Here is a 13,908-nt window from a genome sequence, read left to right as displayed (position 1 = left end):
CAAACGCTCCGTACCGAACATGTCCCAAAACGGAAAGGAGCAAGTAAGCCAAAGAGGAAAAAAAACACGACAAATATTTTTGGGAAAATTTTTATATGTTTTTGTAAAAAAAAAGTTGAGACTCAAGACATATTTTAGATTGGAATAAAGTGGTAGATGGATTTTATATCATTTTTCATGCTATCCATCTTACTATTATGAGAAAATGATTTAGGAGACCATCAAAGTTTCAAATTCGTATATAAATAACTATTCAAATATTATATATTCAAAAAAGATCATCAAACTAATATATCTAATATATATGTTCAAAAAATACCAACGAGCTAAATGTTATCTTCAAAAAATACAAACTCTATGGTTTGAGGTAACTTACATATTTAATCATTATTTTTTTTTCTCAACTTGAGTGGTCCCTACACTTTAAATTTGTTTTGAGTCTTAACTCGGATCGGATGGTTCTTACAATTTAAATTTGTTTGGACTTCGAATCCTAATCGAATTAAAAGACTAATATACCATTATTATTTTTGTTTAACATTATTTTATTAATTATTAATTATTTATATAATTTATGTTGTTAATTATTATAAATATATCAATTGTATAAATAATTAACAAGTAATAACCATAAATGTTAAATCAAAATAATAAATGTATATTAGTCTTTTAACTCAATCATCATCTAAAGGCAAAATAAATATAAATACTATAAATAAATATAAATACTAGAGATGTCTAATTAAAATAAAAAATATTAATAACTAAACATGTAAAATATCAAAAGCCATAGAAATAATGTTTTTTTAAGAGAAAATATATTTTGTTGTATATCTTAGTTTGATGATTATTTGAATGACAATTTAAAACTTCAATCGTACATTTTCCTTAATATGATTTATGAAACTAAAATAAAATGTAATTAGCCCCCCAACTGTCCAACATACACAGTTTTCTCTACTTTACTACTTTACTGAAACACTGTTCTTTAAAAACAGAAACAGGGTTTCGATCATTCATCCCTTTTACAAACTAGAAGGTTTCCCTTCATATTTGCCTGAGGTTGGGTGTTCCTGTTCCTCGATTCAGCCTCTGCTGCGTTAATGGCTTGGGAAGTGATTCTGTGGGTCATCTTCTTTATACTGAACATAGCCCTCATCGCCGCTAATCTATATCAGGTACTACATCGTCACCTTCTGCACTCTACCTCTGTAATGCTTCACGCATTTGATCAGAAATACCGTGCTGATCCTTAGTCAAGCTAATTAGTTTCTAATTGCCCGATTTGGCTGTAGGGTTTTGATTTTCAGCTTTCCCCGTTTCTGGTCTATCAGTAAATAACAGTTGTTGTCCACAGCATAACGTGCATATTCCTCTTTGCAGCGTTTCAATTTTCACAATAGAAGCCATTGCTTTACTAATTTTTGCTTCACAATAGACGTTTTCCAATGTTCAAAAGAGACTCTTTCATAACCTTCGAATCAACATAGAACCATGGTGGTCTTTGATTAATTGGTTGTACAGTTGTGACTTGTACCGGTGACTAACAAAACATTAACACATGTATATTATCCCAGATTTCCAGTATCCTTCTCATCTTTATAACACTTAATGCCCCCAAAATCCATATCTAGGTTTAAGATTTACAACATTAAAACCCAAATTCCAATCCTTCATAAATGTTTCCTTTTGGCATGTTTGAGCTGAAATCACTAGCTAAACACCATCTCCAAGTTTTTAATATCTTTCTACACTACTCACTTCCAACAACTACACCCAATCTACATGAAATCAAGATCTCAAATAACTCAAAATTATAAATAACTTTTCCTCTAATTCACCTTTTTTTTGCCACAAAACAATGGCCATTTGACAAAAAAGCTCCTCAAACTTACATAATCACTCATATGCTTGTGTATTGCTTCTCATGTTCACATCAACAATCTATACACCTAACATTAAGTTTTCCCAGTATTATTTATCACTCAAGATCATATTCATTACAACAAATTTCAAACTTTAGAATGTTACACATGGTTTTCTTTTGTAATTTGCTGATTGCCACAAGATTTTCATACAATTATTTATTGATAGATGTTTCTAATGTTCTTTAAATTGTAGATTGTGTGCCTAACAGATTTGGAAGCTGACTACATGAACCCATATGACTCATCATCTCGCATTAATGCTGTGGTAATTCCCGAGATTTTGATCCATGGTATATTTTGTGGTCTTTTTCTTGTAACAGGGCATTGGTTCATGTTCATATTTACACTCCCCATTACTATATATAGTGCCATGTTGTAAGTTCTATTTTGCTCATCTACTCAGCTTTACATATATATTATAATTATATGTATATTTGTTTCATGAATTCTATGATTTTCAACTTTGTATTTTGGTCTGTTTCAGATACTCAAAAAGACGACATCTTATTGATGTAACTGAAGTTTTTAGATCCATTGATGCTGAAAAGAAGTACCGAATTGTGAAGCTTGCTTTTTATTTGCTTCTATTTGTTCTAATCATTATCAGGTCAGATGTTTTTTTTTATCTCTTAAATACATTCTTTTTATACTCTTATGTTAAAAATTTAGAGATTTATACCTTTTAAATTGTTTATTGTGGGATTGTTGGTGACAGATATTGTAATTGTGCAGGTTGGTAATAGAGGTTGTGAACAATTTGATAGATGATGATGAAGAAGGTGTACATTTATTTGGAATGTTTTGATTTTTTTGGTTATGTTGATTCTTGGATTTGTAACATTAGTTGTAATTTTTATGGGGGCAGAGTGTGGTTCCTAAATGATCCTTTCAGGTTTTTTGTAAGATTTTAGTAATGTTTGTTTGTTGCTAAGATACAACAAAGTGGATTCCATCGAGTTTAACTTTCATTTGTTTAATCTAATTATTAAAAAATAGTCAAATGGGTTATCGATCTTCTATTATTTCATGCATCTCAACGTACATCTGCAATGTAATTTTGAAGATTGGTTCTGAATACTCGAAGTTCATTTTGGAATTCATTAGGATAAAATTATTCCATTTTGAATGGTAACAATCTTTCTATTTTGATCTTTGGCACAAACAAGTCATGGAAACAAATCATATATGTGTTATTTTGATCTTCAAAATCAAACCAAAACTTTAGCAATGGGTCATTTGGTGTTTACATTGGGTAACAATCTTTCTAAATATAATTGCTTTAAAAATACAATCAATGTACGACCTATTATAAAAGAATGTACTTTCAGATTAAATCAAATCAAAATCGAAAGAAATTAAACCATATTTGGATGTGTAATATATTAGTATTCACCATACATACTTTACATAGTTAACATTCATTTGATTAAAATTATAAGATGTTAGAATTCAATGGTGGATGGTTATTGAACTTTTCAATGTTTTTCTTTCATCCTTAAATAAATATCATAAATTAGGTTTTATAATAAATATTTTTTTTTTGAATTCTATAAAATTCAATGTATTTTATGAAAATATTATATAAATTACATATATATCATATACGTAATACATGTGTATTCGTTAAATAGGTGTTTTCGATTATTTTTTAAATTCAAAAGTTCTTTTTGGTTTTAGCTTTTGAAGAGGCAAAAGCAAAAAGTTGTTTTTAAAAAATGTTTAGGTTGTATTTTTTAATTTTTGAATTTACCTTTTAAAAGGCTAACACTTAGTTCCTGAGTTTAACAAAAGAAAAGAAAAGAAGAGAAAAAAAATGAGAGTTTTTTTTTTTTTTTTTTTTTTTTTTTTTTGTGTTTTCGAGTTGGAAAAAAAATCAATCATTTTATTTTTTCTTTCTAAATCATTCCAAATCGGAAAGAAGGTTAAGAGAGAAAGTAATTTCCATCAACTTCCTTCCTTTGATGAAATCGAGAAAACTAATTTCTTTTATTTTTTCGTATTTCCACAATTTTTTTTTTTCTTTCATTAAGTTTGAACTTGAGAAGATATCAAAGTAAAAAAATTTAACAATTTCCTGACTTTTAAAAAATCTTTTTTTTTCCTTTGGCAAAAAGTTTACTTTGAAAAAGATATTTTTTTATTTCCCAAACATTGAAATTTTGACTTTTTTTACTTAAAAGTCAAAAAATCGAAGACCCTCTAAATCGAAAAGCTCAATGTGTTTAACTGTTTTGATCGGCTTCAAGCATCTGGCTGAGAGATTGTTGTAAATGAAATGAAACCGCCCCGTACTTTAATTTTTTTTACAAGTATCGCATCTTTACCCTCTTTCAATATGTTAAGATGCGCCTGAAAATCAACCTTTTCTCCGATGTTCTTAGACATGAATTCTATCCACTTTCATTTCACTTCACCCGCCGACTTGCTTCTTCTTCTTCTTCTTCTTCTTCTTCTTCTATCCCACAAGAGTTATCAACCAATTTACAAATTTTGTGTTCCAATGGTGGCCTCGACTATGCGCTGACAGATATGTCGAGATTAGGCCTTCAAATAAATTTCCAAGAGTACGACACTCTTTTAAATGAGTGTGTAAAACAGAAATCTCTGAGAGGTGGTCAGAGGGTTCATGCCCACATGATCAAAACCCAGTACAAACCGCCCGTGTATCTTGGAACAAGGTTGCTTGTTTTGTACAATAAATGTGATTGCTTATCGGATGCTCAACAGGTGTTTGATGAAATGCCTGATAGGAATGTGGTTTCCTGGACAGGTTTGATGTCAGCTTATTCGAAGAGAGGGTACACCTCTGAAGCATTGAATCTTCTTGTGAAGATGTTACAATCAGGTATTCTTCTACACATTTGCAACTGCGATATATCACTTGTATTCTCTGTTTTTGATAGCATATTGTTCTTGTAGGTACTGAGCCAAATGAGCACACGTTTTCAACTGCGCTCACTTGTTGCACTGGAGTTTATGGGCTTGAGCATGGAAGACAAATCCACAATCTTACAATCAAAAACAATTTTGAATCTCATTTATATGTCGGATCTTCCCTCCTTGATATGTATGCTAAGGCTGGTGAAATCCATGAAGCCCGTCTTGTTTTTGAAGACCTACCAGAAAGAGATGTTGTTTCTTGCACAGCCATTATCTCAGGCTATGCCCAATTGGGTCTCGATGAAGACGCCTTGAAGCTGTTCCATAGGTTTCAGAAGGAAGGAATGGCTTCAAACTATGTTACCTACGCTAGTGTTTTAACTGCAGTATCTGGACTTGCAGCATATGAAACAGGTAGGCAAATTCACAGTCATGTCCTTCGGTCTAAACTTCCCTTCTATGTGATTCTTGAAAACTCTCTCATTGACATGTACACGAAATGCGGTCAACTAAGTTACGCAAGAAGGGTGTTCGATAAAATGTCTGAAAGAAGCGTGATTTCATGGAACGCGATGCTTGTGGGATACAGTAAACATGGAATGGGTAGAGAAGTGGCTAACCTTTTCGAACTCATGAGGAAAGAGAACCAAGTAAAACCAGATAAAGTTACATTCTTGGCTATATTATCAGGTTGTAGTCATGGAGAGATGGAAAATAAAGGGTTACAAGTGTTTGATGAAATGCTTACAGGAAAAGACGGTGTTGTCCCTGATATTGAACATTATGGATGTGTAGTTGACTTGTTAGGTCGTTCGGGTAAAGTAGAAAAAGCATTTGAATTTATTAAAAATATGCCTCTTGAGCCAAATGCTGCCATTTTGGGTTCTTTATTGGGGGCTTGTTTGGTGCATTTAAATGTTGATATTGGTGAAATAGTTGGTAATCGTTTATTAGAAATAGAGCCTGAAAATCCTGGGAATTATGTGATTCTTTCTAATTTATTTGCTTCTAAAGGGAGATGGGATGATGTGAGAATGATAAGAAATTTGATGAGTTTAAAGGCTGTGGCAAAAGATCCAGGAAAAAGTTGGATTGAAATTGATCAAACACTTCATACGTTTCATTCAGGGGATCAATCACACCCCAAAATGGAGGTGGTTTATGGTAAAATGAAAGAATTATTAGTAAAACTTAAAGAAAACGGATATTTTCCTGATTTGAGTCGTGTTTTATATGATGTGGATGATGAACAGAAAGAGAAGATAGTTTTAGGGCATAGTGAAAAATTGGCATTGGCATTTGGGCTGATTTTTAGTCCTAAAGGGAAGGCGATTAGGATCATGAAGAATCTTCGGGTTTGTGTTGATTGTCATAATTTTGCAAAAGTTGTGTCTCGAGTTTGTGAAAGGGAAGTGTTTATGAGGGATAAAAATCGGTTTCATCATATTGTTAATGGTGTTTGTTCATGTGGAGATTATTGGTAAAATGAATATAGCTTGTGGTTGCTCTTATTATGAAAATTTGTTCTATATAGATATAAAATGAATCAGAATTTTGTTTGTGTAGTGACCAATGAAACAAATTTTAGGATTGTATGTTTGTTATACCTAATTTAAAAATGTGTTAGGTGCTGTTTGTTTTTTTCTAAAATACCTCTCCAGGCCTCTTATTGTTGCTCCGCGCAACACTTGGTCCTTCGCAGCTGTTTGTTTTTCAGAAGACTTCTGACTTAAAAACTGTTGAGCGTGTGCTACGTGGCGCAACACTACACCAACTGCTTCAAACCTCTTCACGTCTTACTTTAACTTACTGCAGCAGTCTGCAAACGTTAAAAAACAAACATTTTTTTTAAATGTTGCAGCCGTTTGTTCCACCTCTTCTGCTACAAAGGGTTGCAGAGGTGGTTCGCAGACTTCAGACATTTTCGTTTCGAAAAAACAAACAACTTAGAGTTCATTTTGTACTAACTAAATCTAAGGTTATATATGTTAGAAATTGTTTACCCTAATGGTCAGAGTGAGTGAACTATTTAGACGATTGAAAGATATGTTGAGGGTTTGTTTGTTCCACCTCTTCTGCTACAAAGGGTTGCAGAGGTGGTTCGCAGACTTCAGACATTTTCGTTTCGAAAAAACAAACAGCAACTTAGAGTTCATTTTGTAATAACTAAATCTAAGGTTATATATGTTAGAAATTGTTTACCCTAATGGTGAGAGTGAGTGAACTATTTAGACGATTGAAAGATATGTTGAGGGTTTGTTTGTTCCACCTCTTCTGCTACAAAGGGTTGCAGAGGTGGTTCGCAGACTTCAGACATTTTCGTTTCGAAAAAACAAACAGCAACTTAGAGTTCATTTTGTAATAACTAAATCTAAGGTTATATATGTTAGAAATTGTTTACCCTAATGGTCAGAGTGAGTGAACTATTTAGACGATTGAAAGATATGTTGAGGGTTTGTGTCATTGATTGATTGATGGTCAGAGTAAGTGGATTATTTAGACGATTGAAGAATAAGCGAGAAGCCTTTTTTTTTTTTTTTAAAATAAATACATCAACAATCATTCAAACATTGGTACACCTCTATATGAGCTTCTTTTTGAGACGAGGTGTCGCACTTTACTTTGTTAGGGAGAGGTTGGTCATGGGAGATGTGACATCCCGAAATTTATGTCTAAAACTGTAGACAATCAGTTCACCGCGAACTTCTTTGTAATCTGACCTATTGAGCTTTAATACATATATTGAAAAATATATAGTGTCATTACAACTATTATAAGATACCAAATGATATCTTACTTCCAATCATAGAAAATCTCAAACGAATCACAAAGCACAAACTGTAACCCTAGTTAATACATCTGAAAAATTGAAAATTCATATTAAGTGTTTGTGAGCGAAGTAAACACTCTAGTATTGTAGTAAATGTTCCCTTTGTCCGAAAATGTAAAGAACTTCCAAAACGGAGTTTGTATACAAAAGATACGATACTTATAAGAAAACAAACTATTAAAACACTGATTTTCTTTAAACTGCTAAAATCGATTTGATCCGTTGAGGAACTTGCACACCTCAGATGGAAATTCCGAGAACGTTTTTGGACTCAGATCATAGTCTATTAAAAATATTTGCAAAAGTTGAAAAATCAGATGTTTCGGGTCAATTAGATGTGAATTTTTAAACGTGATTTCCTGGAGTTCTACAAATCAAAAAATTAATCCGTTCGGATTTTTGGAATCCTTGAACTCTGATCTATCATACAACACTTTCGGTAAAAAATATCAGAGTTCAGGAACTTGGCACACAAACCTAGGTTGTTTTTGGGACTTTTTGAGAGTGTGACATCACCATGACTCACCATCCATGCTTTGCAAGACCAAAATCAGCTAAGGAACCCTTTCTTCCCCCTCTCTTTCCCACATGGGTTTCCTTCTCCCCCATCCATTCCCTTACTTTTTTGGAGTACACTCCTCACCCTAAGTACAATCATGGTAGTGTTTGTGTGAAAGACTAGTTTAAAAAGCATAGGTTGCATAGACATGTGAGAGCTCACTTGGGATATAAAAGGAAGCCCTTGGCTTCCCATTTTCCTCACAATTCATTAGCCAAACCTCCTCACACTCTCCCTCCCTCTCTTGCTTCTTCTCTCGGTTTAGAAACACCATCGAAGACCACCCTTCCACCACCGAAGTTCATGCACCACCGGACACACCCTCTTCCCAAATGTTTTTTTTCGAGAAACCATCCCTACTTGGTTGCCACCTCTTTCTGCCATTTTTCCGTGAAAACTCCAAGACTGAGTCTCGACTTTTTATTGTTTGTTTCGTGTGTATTGAGTCCAAACAACCACATCAAAATTCCTTGCTAGTTTGTGTTATCTCACGGTGCTAAGTGCTCCCGGAACAGGATCACATTCTCAAGTCTAAACCGAATTCATGTATATTAGGTGAGTGCTTACGACCCCATTTTATAGTTTTTATATATTTTCAGAGGAGGGGGGGGGGGGGGGGGGATGGATACATGTGCTCATATATTTTGTTTATGTAAAAACACTATTGAAAAACATACTACAAAGTGCTATGATTTTATGTGAAAACTTGTGGTCCATTCGAGACCTGTTTTTCCCATCTTGAACCCTGTGGTTTGCAAAACTGTTTTGTATGCAAGTAGTCTAGATCGATACCTTTTCATGGATTACTTGCACACGTTCATACGATCTTTATATAAATTATTATGATTTTTGCAAAATTGCATATCATTGTAGTCCTTTTCAGTTTAGTCTGTAAAACTATCATTTTCATCTTAGTTAGGGTTCATATCAGGTCAGGGCAAAAATTAGGGACAAAGTAGACTTAGTTTATAAACCTTTAAATTTTACGAATCCTAATTCCGAATCCCGATGATTTTTCAAGTTACCTTTTTAATGTTGGGCGAGCCTAAATATTGAAAATAACAATGTACTTTCTTCATAGTTGGTCTGTTAGTGTTATAAGTTCAATCTGGTCTACTATACACAATACCTTCTTCCTTTTTGGAAACCTTTTTCAAAAAAAAAAAAAAAAAACTGAAAGTTGTTTTCCTAACAAAAAAATTGTGAGTCGTTTTTAAACCCACATAGTTGATAATTTTATTATGAGTCTCTCGTATTTTCTTTTTCATGGCTTCTAATGAATATTGATGGAAGTGTAGGTAGGCATTATTTTAGTACGCATGTTACCAACCTGCAGATGGCATGTCCTTCTCTTGGGGCGACCGTTTTGCACAAAAATACAACATACTAACATTAACATACATGTAAGTATATAATATACTGTTAGAAAAAACAATAACATTATATATATTTTTAAAAAATATAATAAAAATATACAAAGACATAAAACATTATTATATTTTAAACAGAATATTCTCGCATTTCAACTACTTATTATCTGCTAGTTATAAGTTTCAGCCTAGCTGGACCAAATACTTTTACCAAATTTAACAAAATATAAGTTATGTTGTTAGTTAATTTAATAAATCTGGTACGTATTATGATAAGTTTATAAAAATCACAAATTTATTATGGAGCTCTATAATTAAAAATGGTGATATTTCGTCTTTTTACAGGAAGTGATTGTCTGTGGCGGAGCAAACCGGACATACGACGGCAGTTGTGTGTGTTTTGTATGATTCATTAATCATACATATATTCAATTATTTTGTTTGTTTTGTTCCCGTCATATTCATTGTGTTTGATCATTTAACAAATAACGTTAAAAATAATATAACATATATGGTTTTAAATCATTTTTGCAATAACCGAATTAAAAAAATATTAAGACATGATTGACAGAGAAATCTTGTTATTCGATAGTGATGACGGGTGGTCCAGCTACATGAAGTACTACTACTTCCCCTGCTTCATTTACATTTATTTTTTAATAAAAAATTATAATCCAAAAAAAAAAAAAAATACTACTTTAACATACCAGGAAAGTCAAATGGCAATTTGGTGAGATAGATAAACTATGAAGAGAGTGTTATGGCATGTAAGTAATATTGAAGGGGGTATTATTGACAAAATCAATATCCCAAGGGGGGTTTCGAGAAAATCAATTAGATTTCAACTGATTCACAGAAAATATAATAATTAGAATTATACAGAGAAAGGAATCAAAGAACGCGTAACGTAGCAGAAAACTCTCCGGGTCATTTGTCTACCACCGACGCGACCGAACCGGGTGCAAGTGACTGCCCACCTGACGACCCATATGCACCTCACCATCTTCTTCCACATGTACCCTTATACCCATGAAAATGATAAACCACCTAAATATAAATATACACATTTACAAATACGTAGTCCACAGTCCACTGACTTTTTCAGAGTTACATACACAGCTGCTCATCGGAAAATTCTTTATTCTTTCATCGTCTCCACTTCTCCATAGCTTATTCAAACCACACATAAAGATAGCTTCGGTATATTTTGCTCTGTTTCTATCTATTTTTTGAAATATCTGCAAATGAATCAAACATGATACCATTGCTTTCCATTTCATTTTACCATATCTTTATGTCGGTTATAATGAAGGATTGATTATATATGCTCTGTGATCAATGCTGATCCATCAGCCTTTAGATGATTGTTTCTAACCGGAAGGTGTAATTGAGGATTAAATCATGTCCGTTCATCTTATGCTATTGATCAGATCTATTGTAGATCAGAAAATTATGAAACTCCATATTAGTTTACTTTATAGATAATGATTTTAACTTTTTTTTTTGGTAGTTGAAATATGTTAACTACGAAACGTTCTACAAATAACCAAACAAAACGTTCAACAAGGTTTGAAACCAGAGATACAAAACTACAACAGGGAAAAGGAACCAAAACATTGAGATCAAAAGAAGCAGAAGCAAATAAGAAATCTCCCAACACTATAGCCAAATACTCTTATGGTAACTCCCCAAAAGGTTTAAAAGTTCATCCAAAACCACCATCAACTCCTTCATCTATATCCTCTGAAGGATTTGATGATCAAGATCCTGGAGAATCAAAAGAAGCTGATATCTTGGACGAGTCCTCAAATGGGGTACAAACTGATGATGAAAGTGAAACGATTCATGTTGAGGAAAACACTCATCATGAAGCAAAAGAAGCTTTTGATCTAAAGTTTGCACAAATGGAAACAAGAATCGAGAAACTTGAAGAGGAGCTAAGAGAAGTTGCAGCTCTTGAAGTTTCTCTGTATTCTGTAATACAAGAACACAGTAGCTCAGCACATAAGGTGCATACCCCTGCTCATCGTCTTTCTAGGCTTTATATACATGCAAGCAAGCGGTTGTCTATTGCTAGAAACATTGTATCAGGGCTTAATATGATTTCCATGTCTTGTGGTAATGATGTTTCAAGGTACTTACTTCACTTTGCTTTGATTTGTTATCTTTGCTTCTTGATATTGTGGAATGATATTGAATACCCACTTTGCATTTGTAGGTTGACTTTTTGGTGGTCAAACATTGTTGTATTGAGGGAGATGATTACCCAAGCATTTGGAAATAAACAATCCAATAAGTCTGATTTCACGAATTTAGTTGATGATTGGCAAGAAACAAGAACATTTACATCTGAACTTGAAAAAATCGAGTCAGGGATCTTTTCGCGAATCATCGAGTCTATTTGGTGCCAGGTACAAAGTCTTTTTCATTATATACAATGATTTGTGATAAAATTGGCATTAAAGTTGTTAGTAAGTTCTTATGATCTTATGGATTATGTGGGTGCAGACTTTGAAGCCTAAAATGCTTACAAATGAAGCAAATGCAAAGTTACCTGGAGACTTTTCCATTAATCTATGGCAAAATGCTTTTCATGATGCTTTCAAGAGACTTTGTCCTGTTCGTGCAGGGGGGCATGAATGTGGTTGCCTCTCATTTTTGGCAAGAATGGTAGGTTCGGAGGAGTTTTTTAGAAGATAAATAGTTGTTGATGCTACTGAAATGAAGGAAATAAACTGTTATCAATTTCATTAATATCCTTCAAATTTTAAATGATCAGGTAATGGAACAGTGTGTTTCCAGACTTGATGTAACCATGTTCAATTCCGTTCTCCATGATGAAATTCCATCCAATCATGTAACAGATCCTATTATCGATTCCAGAGTTTTGCCTATTCCAACCGGATATCTAAGCTTTAGCTCAGGGGCGCTACTCAAAAAAGCAGTTGGCAATTGGTCTAGATGGCTAACTGATAGGTTCTCAGTGGAAACTGATACCATAGAAGCTGCTGCTAATGAAGATGATGATTTTAAGAAGACTAAAACCGGTGAATTAAAATGCTTCAATCTCCTTAATTCATTAAGTTGTGTTCTAATGGTACCAAAGGACATGCTTACCGACAGATCAATCAGAGACGAGTTGTGTCCTTCACTAAGTCTTTCGTTGCTAGCGAAAATACTCCGCAATTTTACTCCAGATGAATTCTGTCCAGATCCAGTTCCGAACTCTGTATTGGAGGCATTAAATGCTGAGGTATAACCTTAAATGCTCAAATATTATTACGATTACATGTCAGAGAATTGTATGAGCTCCTTTAACGCCGAGTATGTATCATTTTGTGTAGTCGATCATTGATCGTGGATCATCGGAAGACGATTCGAGCAGCGTTACGTATGCAGCTGGAACGATCATGTACAAACCTCCTCCGATCAATGTTGCTGAGAGAGTTTGTGAGGCAGGTGGAAACACTGAATTGAACAGAAAGGTGTATGCGAGCGATGAGGAAGTGGAAGAGCTCGATTCATCGCCCACTTTTACAATCGGAAAATTCCCATCGTTTCCAACCGGTGAAGAAAACGGAATTGCGAGATACCAACTTCTTCGTGAAGTTTGGTCGTCTTGAGGCTTAACTCAATTTCTTGTGCGAAAAGAAAAGAAAAACCATTATCTTGGTGCATCAAGGCTCCTCAAAGATGGTTTATATATACTAACCTTTATTTTGAAATATACGGATTTTATACGGCTTTTTACTTTTGTGAATAGGGTTTTCGATCTAAATAAAGGGTATTTTTTTAAAAGAAAATACAAAAATTTCATTTAAATATAAAAAATTAAAAGATCTGTATAATGAAGGTATTGCGCTAAAAATCCGACCCGGGCATGCTTCTTTTTAACTATTAATTTTTGTGATCTAATTGTAGATGATATCAAGGATAAAAAGGGTATTATTTGTGAAAATATACAAAAAGTTTATTTTAATATAAAGAAAAAAAATCAAAGATGTCATCTAATTATTTATAGAAATATAAAAAAAAGTCACTTAACATTTAATTTAGTATCATTTATATCAAATATGATGTAAGCTTACTATTATTTAATTTGAATGTGTGTAAATTTAAAAATTCTTAATTGAAAATGACATTGTTAGGGATTTTTTTTAATCAAGAACACTTCTATGAAAATCAGTTATAAATTTAAAATTTAAAATAATGCAACCATCTCCCTTGCCTTCCTCGTTTGCATTTGCACCATCACCACGAAACGGCGTAAACAATCAACCCCTTCGTTGACATGCTCTTGTAAAATTCTTTATCATGACCAATGTTTTTAATTTTATATTT

The 13,908-nt window shown here is 33.2% G+C and overlaps 3 protein-coding genes across 4 annotated transcripts; all 3 read left to right on the top strand.

Annotated features, from left to right (window-relative positions):
• The first annotated feature begins 948 nt into the window (after positions 1 to 948).
• On the top strand, positions 949 to 2,929 carry LOC145008324 (Cornichon family protein). Its single transcript, XM_078966941.1, has 4 exons — positions 949 to 1,178; positions 2,122 to 2,303; positions 2,413 to 2,535; positions 2,661 to 2,929. The coding sequence occupies exons 1-4, from the start codon at positions 1,104 to 1,106 to the stop codon at positions 2,731 to 2,733; spliced, it is 453 nt and encodes a 150-aa protein (XP_078823067.1). The 5' UTR covers positions 949 to 1,103; the 3' UTR covers positions 2,734 to 2,929.
• A 1,216-nt stretch (positions 2,930 to 4,145) lies between these two features.
• LOC145012793 (Pentatricopeptide repeat (PPR) superfamily protein) lies at positions 4,146 to 6,328 on the top strand. The gene is made up of 2 exons (XM_078971587.1): positions 4,146 to 4,773; positions 4,848 to 6,328. Exons 1-2 carry the CDS (start codon positions 4,272 to 4,274, stop codon positions 6,290 to 6,292), a joined length of 1,947 nt encoding a protein of 648 aa, XP_078827713.1. The 5' UTR covers positions 4,146 to 4,271; the 3' UTR covers positions 6,293 to 6,328.
• Positions 6,329 to 11,084: 4,756 nt separating this feature from the next.
• Positions 11,085 to 13,327, top strand: LOC145009164 (uncharacterized). 2 transcript variants are annotated; one of them, XM_078967838.1, is made up of 5 exons: positions 11,085 to 11,701; positions 11,786 to 11,978; positions 12,076 to 12,237; positions 12,347 to 12,820; positions 12,912 to 13,327. In XM_078967838.1, exons 1-5 carry the CDS (start codon positions 11,085 to 11,087, stop codon positions 13,188 to 13,190), a joined length of 1,725 nt encoding a protein of 574 aa, XP_078823964.1. In that variant the 3' UTR covers positions 13,191 to 13,327. The 2 variants fall into 2 exon arrangements, with proteins under 2 accessions (XP_078823964.1, XP_078823963.1); XM_078967837.1 differs by having other exon boundaries at positions 11,085 to 11,978.
• Positions 13,328 to 13,908: the final 581 nt, after the last annotated feature.

The sequence above is a fragment of the Lactuca saligna genome, chromosome 8, assembly GCF_052625555.1.
Source record: "Lactuca saligna cultivar CGN05327 chromosome 8, ASM5262555v1, whole genome shotgun sequence".
Lineage (NCBI taxonomy): Eukaryota > Viridiplantae > Streptophyta > Magnoliopsida > Asterales > Asteraceae > Lactuca > Lactuca saligna.
The sequence above is the reverse complement of the archived record's forward strand: the minus strand, read 5'-3'. Positions and strand labels throughout refer to the sequence as shown.